This window comes from Erithacus rubecula (assembly GCF_903797595.1).
Source record: "Erithacus rubecula genome assembly, chromosome: 6".
Lineage (NCBI taxonomy): Eukaryota > Metazoa > Chordata > Aves > Passeriformes > Muscicapidae > Erithacus > Erithacus rubecula.
This window is the reverse complement of record NC_136688.1, coordinates 25,489,178-25,513,412: the sequence shown is the minus strand read 5'-3', so window position 1 is coordinate 25,513,412 and position 24,235 is coordinate 25,489,178. Positions and strand designations below refer to the sequence as shown.

General features: G+C 38.4%; 1 protein-coding gene across 3 annotated transcripts; it reads left to right on the top strand.

Annotated features, from left to right (window-relative positions):
- Positions 1–2: 2 nt before the first annotated feature.
- TMEM87A (transmembrane protein 87A) lies at positions 3–23,017 on the top strand. 3 transcript variants are annotated; one of them, XM_079308001.1, is made up of 20 exons: positions 3–210; positions 1,569–1,626; positions 5,181–5,278; positions 6,070–6,186; positions 7,744–7,797; positions 7,902–7,958; positions 8,887–9,034; positions 9,750–9,811; positions 11,768–11,951; positions 12,748–12,847; positions 13,557–13,650; positions 14,543–14,611; positions 15,651–15,759; positions 16,855–16,913; positions 17,124–17,227; positions 17,573–17,646; positions 18,415–18,476; positions 19,430–19,485; positions 20,675–20,705; positions 21,043–23,017. In XM_079308001.1, the coding sequence occupies exons 1-20, from the start codon at positions 79–81 to the stop codon at positions 21,082–21,084; spliced, it is 1,710 nt and encodes a 569-aa protein (XP_079164127.1). In that variant the 5' UTR covers positions 3–78; the 3' UTR covers positions 21,085–23,017. The 3 variants fall into 3 exon arrangements, with proteins under 3 accessions (XP_079164127.1, XP_079164125.1, XP_079164126.1); XM_079307999.1 differs by lacking the exon at positions 14,543–14,611 and adding an exon at positions 13,909–13,984 and having other exon boundaries at positions 15,655–15,759; XM_079308000.1 differs by having other exon boundaries at positions 4–210; positions 14,543–14,615; positions 15,655–15,759.
- The last annotated feature ends 1,218 nt before the right edge of the window (positions 23,018–24,235 follow it).

The following is a 24,235-nucleotide window of genomic DNA, read 5'->3' as shown; positions in this document are numbered from 1 at the left end:
GCCCGGCCCACGGCCGCCGTCCCTCCGCGGGGAGCGGAAGAGGCGCGGCCAGCGCGGCGGTGGCCTCCGTACGGCGGGATGGCGGCGGCGCCGCGTTCCGGGGGGCGGCGGCGGCCCGGAGCCGTGCTGCTGCGGCTGCTGGCGCTGCTGCTGCTGGCGGGCACGGCGGGCGCCGGGCAGCGCTCCAAATGGCGGCTGCCGGTGCTGCTGGTGAGTGCGGGGAGCGGGGCCGGGCCTGCGGCCGCCGGGCCGGCCGGTGTGGCGACGGTCGGAGCGAGCGTGTGCGGGCGGGAGGCCGCGGCTGCTCCGCGGGCGGGACGGCTGCGGTCGGGGGCGGCCCTGCCCTCTGTGGAGCCGGACCCGAGCTGGTGCGGGGGCTCGGCGCCGTGGCTGCCCCCTGCCCTGCTGCCGGGCTTGAGCCCTCTCTGGCGGCAGGGGAGAGCAGGCTTGTGCGGGAAATAGTCCGGTGGGCGGCGGAGGGACAGCCGCCCGTGGGAGGGAAGGTCCCCGGCGGTGCCCGGCCCCGGTGGGCGCCGCGGGGAAGGAAGGCTGCCCCGCAGCGCCCTGGCCTGGCCTCGGGAGAGCCGGGCCGCTGCCGCCGCACCGAGAGCGGTGTGGGCCTTACGGAGGGTGGAGGGATTTCGGCACTTCTGATAAACTCTCCGTGCTTGGATTTGCGTGGAGGAAAGCTGGTGTGCCTCAAATCGGGCTTTATCAGGCAGTGAGAGTAATATGCACTGTATTGTGAGGCTTTTGAGCTTCAGGAACAAAACTGAAGGATCACAGTGAGCACTCCTGCTGGTTCTTAGAAGTGATTGTTTTTTATTGTTGGATGGTCCAGACCATCTCATCAGCAAGAAAATGGTCCTAATTTCAACAAATGTCAACGTGAAGTTGATTCTGCTTGCATCTCAAAAACCCCAAGGCTCTTAAACTATCTTTGGGAGTATGTTGAAGGGTGGTGAAGCATGACTGGAAAGTCCAGTAAGTCTGGCTCCCGATTTGGCATTCGCTTTCACTTCATTGTGTTGACTTAGAATAGGAGATTGTGTTTACTTAAGCTCACTGACATTAAGCGTGATGCCAAAAGATTTTTGCATTTTATGTATTTTTTTCATCTATTAGTCGCTCTCTAAACTATTACCGTGTGCTTTTATAATTTCTTAGTTAACTTCCAGACTTTTCCTGCCCTGTCGGGTGGACAAACACACTCGTGGAATCCTACTATGATCTCGCTTCTTAATGAACCAAAGACATTTCACTTTCCTGTGTACTTAAATAATGTGGGCCTAGAATCAAGGGGAAAGCTTCAGTAGGGGATTGAACCAAGAGGGAAATTACTTCATTAACTGCACTTCTAATTGGGGATTCTTGTCAATTATGCTAATTTGCTAAACTTACATAAATGTCGAAGCCCTACCTTGTGTGCACTCCACTGTAAGTGCAGCTGGAAGGCCGTCAATAAATGGTAACTGCTTTTTATCATTTCTAACTTGTTTGGCTTGTGATTTTAGGGCTGATATTGCATCAAGCCCACTAATATCTCTCCCTTTTTGGTGCCTTTGCAGGGGAAGAAGTTTAGCTTTGGGAAGATTCTCTTCAGCAACACCACAATTTTCCTGAGATGTAAGTGGTTGCAAGGGATTAACCTGCTCTCTGCTTTTTGGTGCCCTGCCTATTTTTAATATTTGGGACTCAAAACACTGTGAAGTGTGTAACTGCACTGGCTGCAGTGACAGCTAGTCTAACACTGCAGGAAAACCACAGCTCTGATGTGGTTGAGTCTGTTAACAGCCTTGGAGCTTCCCAGTTGTGATCTGTTTAAGTGGTAGAAGAAATGAATGGCTCTATTCATGCTCACTGTGGAGAGGGCAAGATGGGCAGTGGGAGCCCCACTTTGTTTCAGGCAGTGGAAAATCATGTGTGGGATGTGCTGCACACTTCTGTGAATTGTCCTTTTCCTATCTAAGATCTGTTAAATTCCCCTGTCTGGGAGATCTGGTGCCAGCTGGACAGGGGCTGTTTGTATACTGATGTGAATACAGAAGGCAGTTTTTTGGGAGCCTTGTTCCTTTTTTAGTTGTGTGCTTCTGGATGTGGTGAGGGAATGTTGCACACTGCAGCAGAGCTTTCCTGAGAGGTGTTTTTTCCTCCTGATTCCAGTGTGTGAATGGGATCATGGAGTTTTTTTCTATCGAGCAGATATGTTGGCAGCTTCCCATTTCTTCTTTGTATTCCTCTTTGCTAATCTGGCCAAGTCTATGAGTTATGTAGGTTACTGCTCCTAGGAAAGTTTCTGTGAAATATCCTCTTACCTGTGAACATGAGGACAGCATCTAGATGGCAATGAGGTGATACAGGAGTGAGTAGCTGACTTAGAAAGGTGTGAAATCTTTGCCATGCACTTTGAACACTTTCAGTGGTTGTTTGCATCAGTTTTTACCATGAGGGAAAGCTGTTTAATTTCCATCTGGTCTGTACTTGCCTTGTTGTTTTTCAGGTTTGATTTCCAATCCATGCCCTTCTTGGGAGAGTGTTTCAGGGAGAGTTTGTTGAAGTGCCTCTCTAGATTGCACATGAATCTGAAATAGGAAGGTAGTATTTCAGTGGTTGTTAGTGAAGATCCATCACTTCAGTGTTAGGGCTTTCCCCCTTGACAAGTGGAGCTGAGCCACTGAGGTTTGCATCTTGCAGTGAGACAATTGCAAAAGTACAGCTGCAGGATCAAAATTAGAAATCTTGGGAAAAGGAGGGGGGTTGAAAGGGCATTTTGGTGCTTTGGTAGGTTTTAGGCTTCCTTGTCTAAAGTTGAGTAGAAATAGTGTACTCATAGTGACATGGCATCTGAGATACCGGTGTCTGAAGTGAAGTGTGTGGTAAATCTACTTGTGCTGAAATAAACCAAGGAACTAAGGCATGGAAAAAAAAATTATTTCCTATAAGGCAGATTTGCCAGTAAGAATTCGACCCCCTGGCTCTTGATGTGGAATTGAATTACACAATGTTGAATTACAATTAAATTACAGCACTGAAGCAGGCATTAAGCCTTAAAGTTCTTTAGTGAAGACACCAGTTTTACATACTAGCATGATTAAAAGATTTACATGAATTTGGAAAATGAATCACTGAAAGAGGAAGGAACAAAGGCTGGGAACTTACTCATTTTCTCAGTCTAGGTGAAACTTGAACTGCATCTGATACTGGGAAACTTCAGCTTCACGTGTTTTTTCTGCCCACGCCTGTGTGGAAATTGGTCTCCTTTCATTTCCTGTCTGTTGCCTCTTCCATCTGCTGTGTGGTGTTTGTGTGGACAATATGACCCTTCTTGCTCATGGGTTGTTCGTGGTTTTCCTGAACACCTGCTACTCCTTATCTCCTTTCCCCCCACTCTTAATGTTTTTATTTTTTTTGCTTTGCTTTGTTTTTTGGTTTTTTTTTTTTTTTAGATTGGTATGGCATATTGGTGTCTGATGCTTTCTGCTTCTGACTGGGAAGATTGCTACTGGCATGTAGTGTTGTCAATAGTGAATTTATTTTTATTTACTTTTCTGAAGTGCTGTTCTAAAAGGCATTTAGTTTCTTGTATGGGATCGTGATAGAAATCCTGCTCTCTGTAAATGAGTACAAAGACTGCATTCAAGTTGAATATTACTGGCTTTTGTTTGAAGGCTAAGGAACTTAGATTTCCATATTGCTGGATTCAGTAAATGCCACATACACTTTTTCTGACTTTTCAAGGTTTCTGTAATTTTGATGTTTGCAGATACTGCAAATTGTTCTAATGACCTATTTTACCTTTATGGGTGCTAGGACTGAATATGTAGTTGCTATTTATTTTTCACAGAAGAAAAGGTGTTTAAAAGGTATTTTGGAATCTTATTTTTTGCTAGCACATTTTTGAGATGCTCTTCATTTGGTCAGTTTTATCAGAAGAGCATGTGTCATTAAAGAATTTGCCATCTGCTTATGTCACTGCAGTTCTTGTGCTGCCTTTTAATATCTTTACTTTGCCCTCTGCAATGTCTAGGGCAATGTGGAACCTGTATGCCTTGTTTTCATGCTTACCAGAAGGTCTCATAAGGAAACTCCTTTTTTTCCAGTGATTTTGCTTAAATTTTTGGTGTTAGAAACTCAGTTGTTGAGATTTTAGCTGTATGTATACATACTAGTACTCACAAAGTGTAAAATGGGATTAGTCAATTAATACCCTGTGGCAGGATTTTCCTTCTATTTGCTTTTTCTATCTGCAGTGGTCAGTATGGAAACATTCCTTGAAAGTGTGCATGTAAGAAAGTTGTGGATGCATCCTCTAATATGAATGTTGCCTGTAAAGTTGTGGGAACTTCTTAGGCACTGCAAGTATTCTGTAAACTCAAAAGAGTTTTGCCATTTGTTGACTGGGGAAACACAAGTGTAATGATCTAAATGGCTCTGCCAAGACTCTGAATAGTCACTGCTCATTTTATTTAAGGGTTGAACTTGCCTTCTTAACATCAAATTCTCTTCATTGGGCTTTAGTTTAAGAATGAGATTTGAAATACAAAACCCCACACTACCTTTCCTGACTAGGGAGAAAGTCTTGTGGTTTGCTTTCCATGCATATTGTTATTTAGTAAATCAAAGTAGAAAGTTGTCTTATTGCTGTTTTAGGTAGCACTCCAGCTTTGACAGCATGGGCTAATGTATAGATATCTTGTTTGTCTTTTGGGAGGGTGGGTGTTGACTGGTGCAATCTTACCTTTATTTCCTTGGTGATGATGATGTATATTTAAAATATATGTGGAAGTTGGTTAGTGCAATCCTGTTCCTAGCATCCTCTGCCTGTTACATGTGCCCCTGTCTCTGAAAGTGAGGCCATTTTTGTGTATTGGAGTCATTGTTCTCCTTGTTTGATATTTGCAGTTGCTGAAACATCCTTGATTGTCTTCAGAACAAAAATTTTCCAAATTGTCTTCAGCTCTTTAATACAATTGTATAATGTTATAATGGAATTCTGTTCACATGCTTCTTTCTTTCACTGAGCAGTAATGAATTACTTGAGAAAAATATTTTCTATTGTTTTGCTTTCAGTTTCGTGTTTAAAATTTAATTAGGTTAGTTTTGCACAGAGTGGAAGGCAGATGGTGTCTTACATATCTCATGTTTAATTTTTGCTGTTGTTGTTTGTTTGTTTTTCTTAGTTGAAGGAGATGAAAAAGCTTGTGAACCCTCCCAGATTTTCAATGTTACTTGGTACTTAAGATACTCTGACTGCTACAATGAAGTCTTCAACTTTGGGGTAAGAATTCAATGGAAAAACCTAGGTTATGACTTTTAGAAGCAAGCAGATCTCAGGAGGAGGGGATTAGAGATGTCTCCCTTGTGTCTACCTTGCAAGTTGGGCTTAAAAGACATATTCTTCCACTGGAAGATAATAAATGTCTAGAATAGATTGAAATGATCGACAGCTTGCTGCAATTGCTGACTTTTTGGGGGTTTTTTGGGGGTTTTGGGTCAGGTGGAAGTGTTTGTCAAAATTGTTTTAAACCCAGGAACTTAAGTGAATACATTGATTCTAAAATAAGTTTATGGTAGTTGAAAATATTTGCAGGAATGCTTACTGACAGTGAAGAGAAAAAATTGAATATTTACATGTTAAGTCTAAATTCTGTTCTTTATGGATGCACATTGCAAGCATTAGCAATCTGTACAAAATGTCAAGTGTGGTAGAACATAATTGTGCTTTCTCTGGTTAATATTTTTCCATGTTTACTTAAGTTATTAATTATGACAGTTGTAACCACTAATCTAATATGGGCTGAGTCTTCTCTCTTTAAAATAATAATGCAGAGTTTGTGTAGACTGAAGTTTATATTATGTTGCACCTCTATTTTTTAATTCTTACTCCAAGCCTGTGTACCATCATTTTTGTAGTCTTGTGTGGTTTTGGTGACTTTATTCTACTAAATTTGATTCAAGAGTGTGTGCATAGTGGAACCATGGATGGACCCCTCCAGATCTTGCAGCTGTCTACTGAGATAAACCATTTGAAATTCTTGATGCTAACCTAAGTTCTGCTCTGTTTGGCAGGATGAACAAGCAGATAACTATTTTGGGACTACATCTGAAGAGCATCCCGGTTGGTCTGGATACTATGCCACTTCTTCTCTCATCTTTCAAAATTGCTCTGAGCTCTTCAGGCCTCAGGTATGGGTAGAAACCTCAGAGTGTGCTCTGCTGTCTTATATAATATATAGAGAAGGTGATTAATTCCTCTTATTGGCATCCTATGTTAGTACCACTCTACATTGGGAAGATACTTAATTTTATTTGTTTATGACAACCAAGCTGTGGTGATGATTTCTTAATTGTCCTTCACTTCTGGCTTGTTGTTCAATGTTTTGCTCACGGTAGTGATAAAAACCCAACCAAATTGGAGTAAAAGTGATGTATAGTTCAATGCTTCTTTTTGTTTGTGGTTTTGAATTCTCACTTTGTTTCGTTTACAGGAGGCTGCCACTAGTTGCATTGAAATGGCAGCAGTGTAAAGATCCCACTAAACTTGAATCAATAGAGGACTGGCATTTATTACTCAAATGATGTTTATTTAGAGTAATGAAAACGAGTGTTGAAAAATGTATTATTTAAGCACTCATGGCATAGGAGTGCTAGAATATGTTTGAAACCAATCAAGTAAAAGCAAGGAGACAATGCAAAATTAGCATTAGGAGTAATGTGCAGACATCAGCTCTACACCAGCTGTATATCAACAGGCTGATGATAATATCACTATAATTTGCTGTCTTTATTTAATGGTATCCTTAAGGATTGAAGGCAAATTATAGAGTGTTGCATCTATATTCAGCCATTCCTCATACAAGAGAATATGGATAGAAAATACTGGGAAATGTAATGTGTCAGTTGCTTTTTGGTATTTTTGGTTTGGGTTTTTTTATTAAGAAAAAACCTAGTGCCCCAACATGGCTTTTAATAATCTGCCTGCATGCCTCTAATTCCTTTGATGTGTGAAGATAGCTTGAAAGTTTTTTTAAAAAGAAAGAAAAAATTCTATGATACTTTTTATGCTTAATATTATGAGAAGTGTCAGTTCTGCTTTTGCTTGGATTTGTAGAAGAGATCTTTTGGATTTACCTGCATAATGTGGACTTGGGCATCCTAACTAACTATGCCCGTGAAAGTCTTAAAGGTTTTAAGTAAGTTTTCATCCTATTCCTCTGGAGAGTCTGTGGAATTCTTAACAATATATTCTTGTCAGATATGAATTTCTGAAGTTTCACAGCAATTTATTCTCTAAATGGTTCAGGAGAGTTGGAAAATCTCGATCTCTAATAGGCACTCACTCATCTAGGGACTTGCTTTTGCATAGATTAAGGCAGAAATCTCAAAACCCTGTGTCTGTGTGTGTAGACTTTATCTTATAATGGGGATACCCAATTGAGTCATGTTTCAAAAACAAAATTAACTTCACTACTATCATGTCTGGTTTCTAAAAATAGATACCTCTTATTTGAGGGGAGGAAAAATAACTCTCAAATTACATAGCATTAAGTATTCAAGACTCCCTGCAGAAATGGACAATTGCTTGATTTAGAAAAATGAAAGCTTTCCAATACTGCTGTTCAGAGAATAATGGTGTTTACTGGAAGCTTTTCTGGTAATGTCATGTTAAGGTGTGAAGTACCTATAAATGTTAAAGTGCCTATAAATTGTTGATAAATTCTTTACCTTTCTTATATCGTGCAGATATTCTATAAAGAATTTGTTCGTCCAGAGCCTCTCTCTCCTGAGAAACAAGAGGTAATTTTCCTTTCCTTCTAATGAATTAGTGTAGTCATGGAAAAGGTAGTTTTGGCATATTTACTTACTTGTTTTTCTGTGGTTTTTTTTTTCTTCCCCCTAAGAGCGTAAAGGATAAGAAGGAGAGTGCAGGAAATGACTCAATGGTGACAGATAAAACTGTATGTATACTGATTTTAAGCATGGCATGTAATTCAGCAGTCTTACTTTGTTTTGGTTTGATTTTTAAAAATCTGTATTTCTTTGTATAAGAACTGGCTGATAGCATATTCTACAGTTTTTTGATACCTGGAATTTTTTAGCTTGAAACTAGGTAGTGCTGTATGGAAAAACAGAAAACAGAATAACTGCTTCTTCTATATGTGAAATACAGAAGTGATACCATTAAAACCAATGGTATAAATTAAAAATTATATTTATTTTTCCATTGTAATTTTAAATACTAATTGAAATTCTTCTTTAAATGTGACTAATTCTTATAGACTATATTTGGTTTTGTCTTCAGTCAGTTTTTTGAAACGTTGTACTTAAAAAGTTGATTGATTACTTTGATTTTCATGTCCCTCAGTATATTTATTATTTATTATGTTCAAGAATTAACTAGGAACAATTTTCAAAATAACTTCAAATTGAATGTCCTGGATTCCAAGAAATAAAATTTATTTTATTCCTTGTGTACTTAAAGGGCCATTTATTTTAAAGCTAAAACATAAGTAGATGTATGCAGTTGTAAAATAAAGAAGCAATGCAGTAAGGAAAGGTGATATTTTAAAGGCAATGTTTGTGCATATTAATTTACCAGTTTTCTTTCAAGTTACTGTGTTTCTAAATTTTGTGTTTAGTTAATATTGGCATAAAGGTTTTTTTATATTTAATATTTTATTTGCTTTGGGTCTTGCAGTCAAATGATTTCTTAAAAGAAATGCATGCTCTTAATTCTGAATTTCTTTTGGAGAGGCCATTATAAAAAACTTTGCTGCAGTTCTGCAGTAGTCATGGGTGTGGAATACAGGTGGATGGTCTTTTGTATCTGTGTTTTTCTTGTCTTCTTGACTGTGCACTGTTTACGTGGAGATCTTTTATTTTCAGGCAATGAATGCTATTATGAAAACTTGGCGAGATGGGCCATATATATTTATTGTGCAAATTGGACTTAAAGCTGCAAAGGATTCTACTACCAGACTTAAAAGAACTGAGAGAACAACACCTTCCTCATATCAGAACAAGCCCTTTACAAGTAAGATAGCTCTTTATACAGTAAACTGAAAATATAGCACCATTTTTGTTTTCCCAGTCTAAGTATTCTAAGGTACTCTTAATATATACTGTATGGTTCAATTTAATAAGACACTGTCTTTCACTTCACATAGATAGAATATTGCTATGGCTCATTTAAGAAAGGAGGTAATTTCTTCTGTCTTGAAGATCCTAAGTCTGTTCTGTCTGTTTACTGATAGAATTTTTGTGATAGAAATCAAGAAAAGTCAATCCCAAGCACTTAAATTTTGAGGCTTAGTGTTTTGATTCAGAAATGTGGTGACCAATACAGTGATCTATACTAACAAGTTAAAACTTAAAGTACAAAGATCATAATTATCACCTTGATATTATATTTAACAGTGCATTGATAACCTATTCAAACTTTAGAGAAGTTTAAAAATCTCCTTAAAAAGTGAATTTACCTATATTTCTGAATGTTTCCTGTTACATATGGATCTCCAGCAAAAATTACTTTTAAGTACTGCCGTGAGTTACTTGGTAATAGGGTGTACAATTTTATTTGCATGCTTTTGGCTGAGTATGAGTCTTAGCTTTTTTTATTAAAATGGAAGTTAGATTTAAAGGCCATGTGAAGATGTGGAATTTGTTTACACTTAAGTGAAAATCAAGTAAGTCCTGGCTTCTTCCTTTTGGCTCTTACTTGATTTGATTTTTGGATTGTCTCTTGACAGTGACAGTAGAACTGAAGGGGCCATATGAGTATCTTTCACTTGCAGACTACCCTCTGATGATTGTAAGTAAACCAGATTTTCTTTGATCTAGAAGACTGTCAGTTGATTTAAATGTCAGTTAAATACTGTGCTGTCATACTTCAGGAAGCACAGAGCCAGTGTCCCAGGAGAAAAAGTTAGTTACCTGAGGTGTTTTTTTGTTTGATGGGCTATTTTTATTTGTTTGGGGTTTATTTGTTTGTTGTCTGTTTTGGTTTTTGTTGTTGTTGTTTGGTTTGGTTTGATTTGGGCTTTTTTTGTATTGAGTACAGGCTAAAGTAAACAGACACAGATATTAGTTGCTTACGTGTGCTGTCAATGTTGTCCTTCTCTGGATTGTTTGGATTAATGGTTGTAAATTTATAGTTCCTGAAGTTATCAGTTTTATTAGCTCTAAACGGAGAAGTTTTATTGGTGCTGTTATTCTCTTTAACTCACATATTAGAAAGTCTACTGTTCTATGCTTTTGTTTGCAGCTACCCTTTCATTGTCACTGCTTTCTTTGTTCTTTTACAGCTTAATCTTGCTTCTTCCACCAGCTGTCTTACACCCCATGAGGAGGTCTTTAATACTGCCTAGCAGTGAAAGCATAATTGAGCTACAAAGAGCTAATCCCCTTTTTTTTCAAAGGGATTATTGACTTGGTTTCTAGTTTCTGTTGTTGAGAAGGCTAAACAATAAAAGAACGTAAAATGTCTATGTAGTGAAGACAGACTTTAGCTGGGGATCAATAACAAGTAAGGTCTCTAGTCTGACTGAACTGGCAAGAGCAGGCTGTCAATAGTGGAGCCTGGCAGCATTTTTGAAACACACATTTTACTTCTGGCAGAAGCCAAAAGCCTCCAGCAGCTCTATTGAAATGTAATTCACCAGTGTGAGTATCCCATGTGACAAGACCAGAAAAGAATTTGTATCTCTAAGTATTTTCTCAATGGGGCTTCTGCACGTGAACTACCTTGCCTAGATTCTTACCATTTGAGCTGCATGGATTGGTCAGGTGTGAAAATGTGTAAGGATCAGTAAGCTGCTCTTCTAAGGAAGATGTTTTCAGTTTATGAAAGTTTTGGTGGATTGTGTAGCCACTTTCAGTGTTTGCTTGTTTTTGCTTGGGGTTTTTTTTTTTTTTTTTTTAATCTTTCTTCTGAAAGAGGAGACTGCTTGATTATTAAGCACTGTCCTATGCTTTGGCTAACTATTTCCTGTTATTCACTTAGTCTTATTCTCTCTCAATTCCTGTTAATCTTTGTCCTTTTAAAAGTTTTGGATTGCTTTGGTATTAAAAAAATTCAGCATTGAGTAACATTGTTAAGCTTATTGTTTACTGTTTAAGACATACCATGCAAAGTTCTTCTGAAACAGGTAACACTGAACTAAACAAAAACCACAAAACATGAATAGTTAAATGAATATCTGGATTTCTTTCGCAGCTGCAGGTTTTTTGCTTGCCTAAAAGTTGGTCAAAACATGAGTTTACTGGAAATTACCTTTTGAGAAAAGTTATCAGATTATTTGAGCACAGGGCATACAAACATTAGTTGATTCTCTCTGTTCTGTGGAATGGTGTGAATTTATTTGAAGAGTACTGTAAATGTATGATGAAGTTATTAATAGAACAATATGTGGGATCAAATAGAGTTTCTAGTATTTGATTATTTGCTTGAATTCTTACCTTTTTGGAATCTAGTAGCATGTATCTTCCTTAGAAAATACTGCTTGTGAATAAATCGGCAGACTATTCTTCAAGGGAGAAAGTGTGCAGAAATTCAGTTTTTCTCCCTCCCTTTGTTCATAGTGAGAAATTAGACTCTCACTGTTAAAGAGTCCAGAGAGGACAAATGAAACAATGCTTGTCAATTTAAAAACTTCCAGAGTCGCTATCCTAGGGGAGAAAATAGTTATCTCACAGCTGTGGAATGGAAACAAGGACATTATTTTTCTGAGTCTAAAGTTGCTATTTCTCTTTTCTTTGTGTGTAATAGTTTTTCATGGTGATGTGTATTGTGTACGTGTTCTTCGGGGTTCTGTGGCTCGCGTGGTCGGCCTGTTACTGGCGGGATCTCCTGAGGATCCAGTTCTGGATTGGCGCCGTTATCTTCCTGGGAATGCTGGAGAAAGCAGTTTTCTATGCCGAGTTCCAGAACATCCGCTACACCGGTGAATCCGGTAGGTGGCAACTGCATTGTGCGCTTTAACTGAGGGGGCAGAGCACTAATGCCTTGTGCTAAATTGGGGTGGCAGGTACATACTGTATGATTGCTTGAGGATTGTTTCAAAGCAAAGAACAGGGAGCCAAAGTTTTTGTATTTTTATATGTTGTAAACATCATGCTCTGCGTTCTTGTAAAGCTAAAATGCTGTCGCTTTCTCTGACTTCTCAGTGTAGTGTCTTAAGTACATAGAATGTTACATTCTGTGCTGCAGTGCTGGTTTAAGTTTAAAATAGGACTTGCTCAGTGTTGCTTGTAATTAATTTCTCACAATTGGTATTGGCCTTGAAAAGATGCTGTAAAACTCCTTGTTCAACATGACAGCATTGTAGGTAACTCAGTATTCAGCCTGTAGCCTCATAATGAATTTTAAGAGATTCCCTTTACATAAAACTCTTTTCCTCTAGTTTTGAGTTTCAGGCTGGATGCATACAAATGAAACTCTGCAGGTAAAATGTTGTTATGACTTTGTTAATTTGCCATATTCAGTTATCATGGTGCAGAAGGTTGTATTGGTTGACCTGTTTGGAAGAGTATTTAGGCTGGGTATAAAATTTTTTGTGTATTTTTTTTTTTTTTTCCGAGTGACCTGTCTTTTCTGAAAGCTAACTCCAGATGTAGACAATAAAAAGACTATGAAAAAGACTAATAAAAGGCTTATATGTCTCCTGTTGTACTATAATTGCATGCAGTAGCTAATAAGACAGATAATATGTTTTAATGAGCTAATTTCCTTATTTTTGCTTTTGGTAGTTCAAGGAGCAGTAATACTGGCAGAACTTCTTTCTGCTGTGAAGCGCTCGTTGGCTCGAACTCTGGTCATCATAGTGAGCCTGGGATATGGGATAGTCAAGTGAGTAATTCTGTGTTGGGTTTGTTGTGTTCTATTTAAAGAATTTTGCTCCTGGTTTTTAAGGATTTATGTTGGTATTCATCTCCCTGTACTTCGCTTGCTAAAAGGTGCTTTAGTTAAGTGCTCTGAAGATCTAGACTTCTTCACTAGTAAGCAGACACAGTTCCACGCTGTAATTACTCTTGTTTCCAGCTGCTTCTGTGTGCTACTGTAAGGTGGATTTCTGAGTTATTATTGAGATGCTCCACTGACTGAAATGGGAGCTTTATGGGCCTGCCTTCTGAGTGAGGGGAGTTTTTTTAAATGTGGTAGGTCAAGAATCACTGGTGGGGGAGGGGATCTGCTTCAGTGAGATTGTGGCTCATTTGTCTGTCCACAGCTATATTCAATGGTAAAAACACACACTAGGTGGCTGTGGGAATTTTTGGCAAGTGTAGGTTTGCTGGGGGAACTGATGAAGAAGTGAGATGAGACTTAGTGAAATGGTCATAAAAAGCTAAACAGGTTAACTAAGAAACAGGACTATTGCCAGTCTCTCCCTTAGTCACATCATACCATAAGTCAGAATGAACAGTAAGTTTCAAGCACCATAATAGTATTTCTGGATCTGGATGTGACTGTATGCTTCATACCTTATGTTTAGATTCAAGTTGACATGAATTCACTATTTGTTCCCCGCTTAATCCGAGATTCACTTTGTTTCCTACAGGCCTCGCCTTGGAGTGACTCTTCACAAAGTAGTTATGGCTGGAGCCCTTTATCTGTTATTTTCTGGCATGGAAGGTGTTCTTAGAGTCACAGGGGTTAGTAACAGCTGCTTGAATTTTACTATATGCCACAGACACTATTGGCTGTATGTACTTGTGTGAACAGCTGCCTCCCCCTCCCCAACAACAACCAACCCAAATTCCCACTGCTCTGGTTTTGGAGGCTGTGCCTGGGGAAGTGTGAGTGAATGGTGCTGCTGCTGGATTCATTAAGTGCATCTTGGGTTGTAGATTTCTGTTATTCTGTTTTTGGGATAAAATATTTAACCTGTTGTATATTTGATACTTTTCCAGTTTTTCTATGACACTGTGGCTCTGATAGCAAACTTGGCCCTGTCCATGATTGATGCCTGTATTATTTTGTGGATATCCTTTTAAAAACTGCAGAATGTATGACCTTATTCATAACTCATTATTTCTGTCTTATACTTGAAAGGAATAAAAGGTTTTGCTTATTTCTATTAGGACTTTGATAAGTTTATGATGTACATGCAAAGGCAAGTTTTGCCTTTTTAGTCAAACTCATGGTTGCCGATGGAGCTTTCAGTTTATCCATGGATAGTGTAAAAGATTTAATTACTGCATCTTTAACAAGCTGGTTGCTAGTTTTCTGTAATGGAAGTGGCCAGAGCAATTAATCACAGAAACTGCCTCAGCAGAGACTCCTTGTAACAGTGCTAGATTGACCTAACCTGGAAAACTGCTTCTTGCCTTGCTGGTGGAGAACTGAGAACTGACAGTGTGGTATTGTCAGTTCCCCTCTGTGCATTGGACTAAACTCTTTGTTCCTGCCCTCTGTTTCTGTAGCAGAACTTGGAACTGTTGTGGTGGTGTATTAGTGGTTTCTTGTAAAACAGCCTGACCCTCTTTACTTCTCTACTTTGTTTTCTTTTCAGTTTGTTCTTACTGGCTCTTTCTTTGTCTCCAGGCCCAGAATGATCTTGCCTCCTTGGCTTTTATTCCCCTGGCTTTCCTAGATACTGCCCTGTGCTGGTGGATATCCTTCACTGTTTTACTTGATGGGGTGTGTTTTCTTTTGAATTTGTTTTTGGTTTTTTTTTTTTTTTTTCCCAAGTCCTTTTTGGCTGAACTTTTTAAAAAAGTGAGATCCAAGTATTTATTTTTTTCTACTTCTGGTAAAGGTTCTAAAAGTTCTGTAATTGAGTGTTAAGGTAAACTTTAGCTGCCTATTGCTTACCTAGGTTTTGTCTTTTTTTTGTAAAGCTGCTCCAGAATATAGTCTGTCTATTATCAGTCTCTCTCTGTTGAGCATGAAAATAATTTTTACTAGGATAGCATGTCATGGCACCAGAGCAATAGCCTTTGAAGAAATTACTCAATTTGTGTTTTGGGGAGAAGGTTGCTTAACAACATCAAACCTGAAAGTCTCTCTGTAAAATTTGAACTAGTTTTGAAGTAAGTGACAAGATGAGGCAGTGTTTATTTCTTGGTGTCTTGACATATTCATTCCAAGCAACCATAATCTTGTGTGACTTTAGCAGCTGGAACAAATGCTGAACTTGTCTGTAGCAAAATCCCTGTAAAGTGTTCTTAGCTAAAGTCAATCACAAAAACTCTGTTTGAAGTGTGAATAGCTTGCTGCCCAGCTGTGACAACCAGAGTGCTCCCCTATCGTGATATCTCTCCTAACCACTTGTTTTGTCACTTGTAGAAATAATAGAAAATGTGAAGGCACTCATATGCATTAAATAGATTTTAACAAATTTCTACTTTCATTTATCAAATGCACAGCCAACTCTTTCCTGAGGGAATGTGCTATTGTCCAACATAGAGGTTTGGATACCATCTTTGTGTGACAGGAGTTAAGAGGTGTGTATAGATGACTAAATAACATGAAAAGGACAGATTTTGCTCTCTGATACCTTTGTTATAGGATGAATTTTCCACTGAAAATGGTCTAATTCTTTGGAGGGCTAAGTGTGTGACTGAGAGAGCTGTTGATCATAAGGTCTGTGTCCTCCTAAGTCTGTGTAATCAGCTTGTCCCTTCAGAGGCATTTCCTTGACTTTCTATACATATTCATCAGCTTAACTCAAACAATGAAGCTGCTAAAACTTCGAAGGAATGTTGTGAAACTGTCTTTGTATCGGCACTTCACCAACACACTCATCTTGGCAGTAGCAGGTAAGCAGTTAAATAAAACCACTTTCCATTTTCATATAGGGCTTGATTTGGTCACTAGAGCAAATTCTAAGTTTGTTGACCTTTCTGTAAGTACAATCAAAATCTGTGATATTTTGAATACTTGACCACTTCTAAAGTGTGTCTTTGCCAAGTGTTACGATGGTCTTTCAGAGACAGTGGTTTATTAGTCCTGATGTTAACAAGATCAGTAGTTCTGTGCAGTTCCTCTAACAGAGCACTTTTGTCCCACTTCAAGCTGCCAGGGGCAAAAGTTTATTATTATCTTATGCTGTTAACTTCACAAAGATATTTCTTGCCAAAATTGCAGTATCACTGTATGCTATGGGATTTTTAAGATATCTGAAGATCAGAATGATTCTTGGAAAAACTCTGTTCTTAGTTTTGTAACAAAATGCTCTCTATTCTGGAAAAATATAGATTGAGTTTCTTTTTCCATTTATATGTGATGAACTAAATTTCAATTACAGATGCTTCCAGGTTCTCTGCTATCAATACAAGGAGTGGAAATTTTCTAAAGACTGTGCTTTTTTATCTAAACAAAAAAGGAAAAAAAGTACATTCCTTTTGAAAAATAGCTCTGATAAAATTCCTTTCAGCACCTGGTTCATAGTCATCTTAAAATATTTTAGTTGAGGGAAGTCTCTTCTACCTGTGGTAAGATCATAGTTTGAGTGTTGGAGCTGTTGTGAGTCAGGATCTGAATGCTTCAGGCATTCAAACAGATCAGATTGTTCACTTTTCCAGTGATAATGAAACCATGGTTTGAAGGCTAGGTAAGTGTAAGAATATACTTACATAGATATAAAAATAATGAATAGTGATTAGGAGTTGGCTAAATATTCTATATTTGATTTATGCCTTGTGTCTGTGAAGAAACATACCAGCATATGTCTGAATTTCTGTCTAAGGTCAGTGCAATAGATCCATCTCTTGTTTTCCAAAACTATTAAATTGAATTTCAAGACTTGAGTGTTCCAGTCTTCTATATTTGTTTGGGAAATATGGTCCTGTCAGTGGGGTATTTGAATTGGCATTTTTTTAGTAATAAGCATCTTGTTTGTTTAAATATTGCAGCATCTATTGTATTCATCATCTGGACAACCATGAAGTTCAGGCTGGTGGACTGTCAGTCGGTGAGTTTATATTAAATGCTTTCTAAAATTGCTGCCTCTGGATAAGTTTGGCAGTGAGATTGGCACATAGCACCACAGGCTAAAATTCTCACTGTTGTGAGTGATGAGCCTCTTTGACAGATGCCTATAGTTCAGCTTTGGACAGCAATGAGAGCATGAAATTTCTTGCTTCACAACATCTTTCATTTGTGCTGCTGGTTTTCTTGACAGGACTGGCAAGAGCTATGGGTGGATGATGCCATCTGGCGTTTATTGTTTTCAATGATCCTTTTTGTCATCATGATTCTGTGGAGACCATCTGCTAACAACCAAAGGTTTGTCTTTTCTTGCCTCTTCCTGAAAATGCTGGGTTTTAGGAATGCTTGTTTATTCAGAAAGTACTGGTGGGTGATGTTTAGTTACTGTACACTGATCAATAAGGATACTAACAGAGTGTGTAGGGAAAGGTAAACCTAGAGAAGTTACATAGATAAAATCCTTTCTGTTCCTGGTGCTCAGCTTATTTAAAAAGAAGTCACTTAAACTTTGTTTTTAAGACTGATATTAAACAATCAGTGAGCTACACAGAATAATCAAGCCATGTATATGTTGGGGTAATGGATCTGTTGGGAGACAAGAGATAGAATACTAAGGCAGCTTTCTTTCTTTCACTTCTACAGGTTTGCTTTCTCACCACTGTCAGAAGAGGATGATGATGATGAGCAGAAAGAGCCAATGTTAAAGGAAAGCTTCGGTAAGAGAAAAAAAATTCCGCTCAATTTCAGTGTTGAAGACAGTTTTGTGGAGGAAGGTGTCTCGCTCTCTAGAAAAAATTGCCATTGATACACAGAGTTCTACAGGAAATACAGGCTTTATGTTTAGTATTTACATTGCCCTTTTAATTCTAGTGTTTTCTGTTGACAGTGAAAACACTGCTACTGCAGTGGTTGCTTTGCCATGTCCAATGGACTTTGTTTGATTCAATATGTCTTTGGTTTTAATCCAGTTGTGATGACTGTGATCTCTTGGATATTGTTGCTGGGAAGTGGTTTAGCGTGCAGTTCTCTTTTAAAATCCTGTTTAAGAATTTTCATTTATTATCTCTTCTCTGAACTTTGAAATCTTCATTTTCTACATTAGGACTTGGCATAGAAATATCCAGTGTAAATGTTGGAGTGAATATATTTATTCATGAAGTTGTCTATTGTAACATCTCTCTTTATAAGCTATGTAAAAGATAGGGCTACATGCCTACTGCTGTCTGTCCACAAATCAGTTATGCTGGGATATATCAGTGCTGGGGTATATCAGTGCTCTTTGGCTTGTTTAGGAGCAAAGGAGAAGAGTGTAACCATTAGGTGCATTTGGCAAACAAGCACTATCTGGCTGTCTGCCAGGCTAGGAGATGCAGGTTGCTTCCCAGCTTTTAAATATCCTGAATGAACACTCAACACTTTCACTTACAGTTTATGAACAATTGTAATTCAGTTACCCCAATCTTTTTTTCTTCTTTTGGCTTCAGAGGGAATGAAAATGAGAAGTACAAAGCAAGAACCAAATGGGAATGTAAAAGCAAACAAAGTTGTGAGTATGATTTCTGTACCTCAAAGAATGTAAGATTCATCTCTTCTTTCTTTACTGCCATTAGGGCACACAAAAATGCCAACTTTTGAGGCTATACATGGGGGCTTTTTTATTTGCTTCAGAGTGGGAGTTAGTCAAAGTATAAGTTAACACAGTACTGCTGAAAAGAAAGTAAATAGGTGTTTCTCATGACGTTTCCTGTAAATACAGTGGGAACTTAAAAATTCAGCCTGTTCTTTACAAATGTAGAAATGCAGATAGAACTGTACAATACAATATTCTGGCAGTGATTAATGCATTGTTTTACAAGTTTGTCAGTTTGAGAAGGAGGCTGAGCTATATTTTAAGTAAATTGCCCTCTGTTTTTTTGATTTGTGATTGATTACTTGAATGGGGTGATGTGTATATTTTTATGTACCTACCTAAATACTTTGGGGGAGGATGCATTGTTTTCCATGTGGGTTATAAGCAAGATATTTTCACATTCATCTGGGAGGCCTAAAATATGTCTTGGAATCTTTTCATAGAATTCATGCATAAATTTAAAAGTGGAAAGAACCTGTAGAAATTAATTAAAATAGCAACTATATTTTTTCATTAGCATTGTATTTCTCAAGGGTTGGTTGTAGCTGTATACTACTTACCTGAGGATAGATAAGATGAAATCAAACTTTTCTATTTTGTGAGGGGGTGGTGGTAAGGACTGCTACAGAGTTCATAGAGAGCAAGTGAGTGGGTTTTTCTTTACTTTTTTTTTTCCCCCTTTAAATGTGTTTTCTCTAATCCAAAAGTGAAATTTAAGTAGAGTTTTTTTTTTGGTGTTTGTTTTAAAATTTTTTAACTGATATAAATAGATTGGCTTTTGTTAGGTAGGCTGAGAAGAAAAAGGCTTGCATATGACAGCAGTATGGAAAAACTGACTTTTGTTTTCTGTTTAACTTCTGTACTTGTAGCAAGAGGATGACCTGAAGTGGGTAGAGGAGAATGTTCCTTCATCAGTGACAGATGTGTGAGTATTTTTATAGTCACAATAAAGGCAGGTTCCTTTCCCACAGGAATTAGAATGCCTTATCACTTTTATGCTGCACTTCCATGGGCAGAGGCTGGGTCCAGCCTGGCATGGCCTCTGATCCCTTGTATGCAGTCTGCTGGAGTTGCACACAGACTGACTTAAGGCAAAGTCTCTTGGAATGTGAAATCACAAACTGGTCTGCATTTTACTAAAGTTAAAATGATAAATATAAATTCAGAGAACAAAGAACAAACAAACTCCTTTCTAGTGCTCTGAAAAGACCTTTGAGTATCTTGCTGAAAGTCAACCATGGCATAATGCAATCAATTTTTCAGCTTTATCTGTAACATCTAATGTCATTTTTGTGCTTGTGGTAGTATATGTACACTGCCTCTATCTCTTCTGCTTTTAATAACTGACATGCTAGATTTGTCAGTACCTGTGTCTACATTTTTCGTAACAAAACCAAAGTTCATAGATAAGTGCACTCACAAATTTGAATGGATAATTTTGGCAGAGGATCTGGATTGAAGTATGAAACTCGGCTTGAACTTAGGTTCAAATTAAGTGAACACAAATTAGGTAAAGGTTTAAGCAGGGAAAAAAAGTGCATTTTCTCAATTTAATTTGGTTTTTCCAGTTTTAATACTTATTTTTTGAAGACTGATAGAATTCCCTAAGAAAAAAAGGACTAGACTGGTATAAGTTAGGAAAGGGCACTTTGAGGTAATCTGCTGCAGATTTTTCTGTTTCTGAGTGTGTCATCAGGGTTTTGGAGAGCCAGGATTCCAGTAGGTGGGAGAGCTGTTGTAGCTGGAAAGGCTGAAGTACCAGTGGAACTTGTTTGACTTCTGGGACATGTTTTTTACAACGTGGTCCCGTATTGTAAATGTCTTCAGTGCAATTCAGCAGTACAAGTGAAGCAGCTTATTTCATTGCAACTTAAGAAATTGTTGAGTTGGTAATAAACATCATGATAAAAAAGAATTGTAAAACCGTGAAGGTCATTAAGAATACTCCTTGGAGTTTTTTGTGTATTTCTCTAATTTCTGTTAAATTGAAAGGTCTCTCTTCATTGTTTCTTTCCTGTGCCCTAAAAAAAAAGCAGCATAAGGTTGAAAATGATTGTCAATATGGTCTTAGCATGTTCTCTAATTATTTTAATTTCTTTTTTGCCCCACTGCAGTGCTCTTCCAGCTCTTCTGGATTCAGATGAGGTCAGTAAAGAAATCTTCAGTTCAAATTAGTCTTCTGACATTCCAGGGGAGTCATGAGTCATCTGATAAGGTCTTGGCTTATTAGAACTGGACTCTGCTCATGTCATGCAATAGTAAAATACTACAAGAGGGAAAGGATAGTGGGAACAACCATGATACAACTTCTTAGAGTACAAATGTTCTCTAAATATGTATTGTAAAATAAGTGGTGTATCTGCTGTGTAAGTTGGACTTCTGATTTAAAATGCATATGAGTGTAGTTTGTTATGAATGTGCATGTTCTGAATAATGTAAATCTCCTGGGGGAAATGATGAGATTGGGTGTTTTGTTTTCCAGGAAAGAATGATTACCCACTTTGAAAGGTCCAAAATGGAATGAAGGAGTAGTTTTTTGCTCTTGGACGTGGAGACACCTCTGTTAAAGTTGCTTGGTGGAGCAAGTGCATCCTGCTGATTTGTCTCTTGATCTCAGCCTTGAAAGTTTGATGCTTTAATGTCTTGGAGGGTGTCTTGCTGTGGAAGAAGTTCACAAGGACATTATAAACCTTTCGGAAATTTGAATTTAAAGTTGCTGCAAGTTTGGATTTTTAAGCAGTTGACATGTGTACTATTCCAGCACCTTCTGTAACTTTTCAAATATTTAATCTGTGAAACTAAAATTCCTAATGTCTGCTTGAGGAGTTTATATTTCAATGTTACAATTGACACTTAGAGGTGAACTGCCTGTACCTTTTTGCGGGGAGGGTGGCAACAGATAGAAATAAGCACTGAAGAAACAACAGACCCATTTTCTGGTAGATAACAACTGCTATTATATGTCATGTGTTCACTATGCATGAGAGAGTTTTAGAGAGAAGCTCCTGTTGGTGAAGAAAATTAAGATGCCAGAAAGGAAATATTTGGAAAAGTTACAGTGATATGAGTTTTTAACAAAATCAAGTGCAATTTTATTCATAACACTGTGTATGAAAGATTTTCTATTTTAAATGCCATTGACCTGTAGGTAACAGCTGCCTAGAGCTAACACACTTGCTGTTGTGGCACATCTCATTGCCGGCAATGTGGTGGATGCCTGGAAAAATTACTTGCCCCTGCCTTTCATGTGTTGCATGATTTATTTAAAAAAAAATACCCCAACAAATAAAACAACAAAAGCAAACATCATCAGAACCACTCCTGCAGTGCTCCACAAGTGCTTGACTACATGTTAAGCACGTATTAAGTGGATGCTTCAGCCAAACCCTTCTCCTTTTATGTGTAACATCTCCCACCAAGAAGCTGGCACTCCTCTGCAGAAGATGGCATTGCTTTCTAAGGGTGTGAGCACTGCCTGCCTTACTTGAAAGAGGATTTACAGGGAATCCACAGTGCTGGGATAGTTCTGTTCCCACTGTCTGTTTAGAACTGCTTCCCATGTAAGTGATTTGATGCTGGGCTTTCCTGTCCCAACTGGTCCCTGTGGCCACGAGGTACTCTGAGATCACTGTGTTGCAGTCGAAGTTGCAGGTTTCTATTCTATATAATTGCATTTTGTTTCTCCTTCTGGAATGAAAAAGAGCTTTTGGACAATGTTCTGGTTTCTGCTTGGCTGCGGCAGCTGAATTTGCAATAACTTCCTCATGGAAACCTGTTGTGGACTGTATGACAAAAGCTCTAATTTGGGTTCATAACCTTTAAAACTGAGGCAAGCAGCTGCAGGGTATCTAGGAAGCAGATGTGGCTGCTGCTGGAACAGCATAGAGCGTCAGCTTTTCTGATTCTTCTCATAGCTACGTCAGCAGAAGCGAACATGTGCCTGTACTTCATTCATTCCACTGTAAGGTCTGGTAGCTTAGCTGCAGCTCCCTTTACCAGCAATTCAAGCTGAAACATGGCACTTTACAGTACAGTAGCTGAGGCACAAGGACATAGCATCTTCTGCTAGCTGTGTTGTGGGCAGGGCAGAGGGACAGTGAAAATAAGCTGTGGCTGTAGCACCTCACTGTTTCTGCAAGAGTTGCTGGAGCTCTTCTGCCATCCTTTTCAGCCACAGATAGAATCTTTAATTAGAAAACACTTCTAATTTGCTATGCTTAATTATATAGATGAAAAAAAATATTACCTCCATGTCCTTTTGGGGAGAGGAAATTTTGTGAAATAAAGCTACACAAAGCTTGCTATTTAATTTTTTTTTTTTTTCATTTTTAAAGAAATCCTATTGTTTTGGGTGGTTTGGGTTTTTTGAAACAAATAGGTAAAAATGTTCTCTACTGCAAGCACAAAAGTTTGTACGTACTATTTAATAAAGGCTAGGCAAAGAGTAGAAAGGCTCACATTGTGTCCTTCCAGTTTCTTAGTCTCTCTTCTCTCACATGAATTGTTACCACCTTCACCAAGCTGATGCAGTTATTCCCAATAGTTCTTTCCAAGATGGAAAATGAAGTCTGCCATTTGAAAAGCTAATGGAGATAGGGCAAGTCATAAATTTCTGAAAAATAAGTTAAAAGAACCAACCAGTTTTCCTAATTGTATTCCTAATAGTTTAATTTATAATTTAAAATCTAAAATAAACATAGTTGAAGCAGTTCCAGCAGTATTTAAAGTTTTTGAAGGGAACTTGTTGACACCTTAGTTAGCAATTTGTTTTTTCACTTGTTTAGCAGAGTTTCTGTATTGTTGGAAAGGAGCATTTGCAGGCAGGGCTGGGACTTGATTGCAGTCTTTGGGAGAATCTGTGAGAGCCCAGCTTCCACAGAATTGTGCAGGCATTGTCATTGCAGGAGAGATAGCAGTGGATGAGACGTGGGTGAGGAGCAAAAGGTGTGTTTGCAGGTTGCAGCAAGGTGGCCTTTCCTTCAGTAGCATGTTTGGTCAGGTATGCTATTCTGAGGGATGTTTGCCTCTTATGAAACTTGATCTTGCTCCTAAAGTCATATTGGCCCCACGACTTGGAAAAATGCAGGAAAGCTTCAGTGAGCTAGCTTGCTTGAATGCATGAAACCAGAAATCCTGCAGGCTGTTACCTTTAATTATGTAGTCAGGGAAGACAATTCAAATGTATAGTCCTTATTTTAAAAGTAAACCATGCAAACTGTTCTGAAGACTTGGTGAAAGAGTTCTTCAAAAAGCTGTTTGTAATAGTGTTCTACTTGCAGAAAAAGTAAATGACAGGACTATTTTAGAGTTCTTGTGCCTGATTAGTTCTATATGGATTTGTTGTTTATTTGTGACAAGTGGCTGTTGGAATTGTAGCATATATCTGTATACCATACAGAAAACTGGGAACATAGTGAAGAAGATGATGTTGACCACCTTTTCATTAGGGTGACAAGATGTCCCTGTTAGGAACTCCAAAGGAGGGACTGAGTAAGAGATCACATGCCCTGGTAAAGAAATGCAAGAGGCTTGATAGGCACAGAGTGAGTCAGGATCACAAGACCTAGGGAAGGTTATGTTTATCTTATTCTGCAGATGTAGGGCTGTGTGAGTCTGTGGGCTTTGTTTGTCCTTGTGTTCACTTTATATGGCATTACATGCTGTATGCTACATCT

Coding starts and splice junctions, on each gene's coding strand:
- TMEM87A (XM_079307999.1), top strand. CDS start 79: ATGGCGGCGGCGCCGCGTTCCGGGGGGCGGCGGCGGCCCGGAGCCGTG. Junction 6,187..7,743: donor CTGAGCTCTTCAGGCCTCAG/GTATGGGTAGAA, acceptor TATATCGTGCAG/ATATTCTATAAAGAATTTGT. Junction 17,228..17,572: donor CCATCTGCTAACAACCAAAG/GTTTGTCTTTTC, acceptor TCACTTCTACAG/GTTTGCTTTCTCACCACTGT.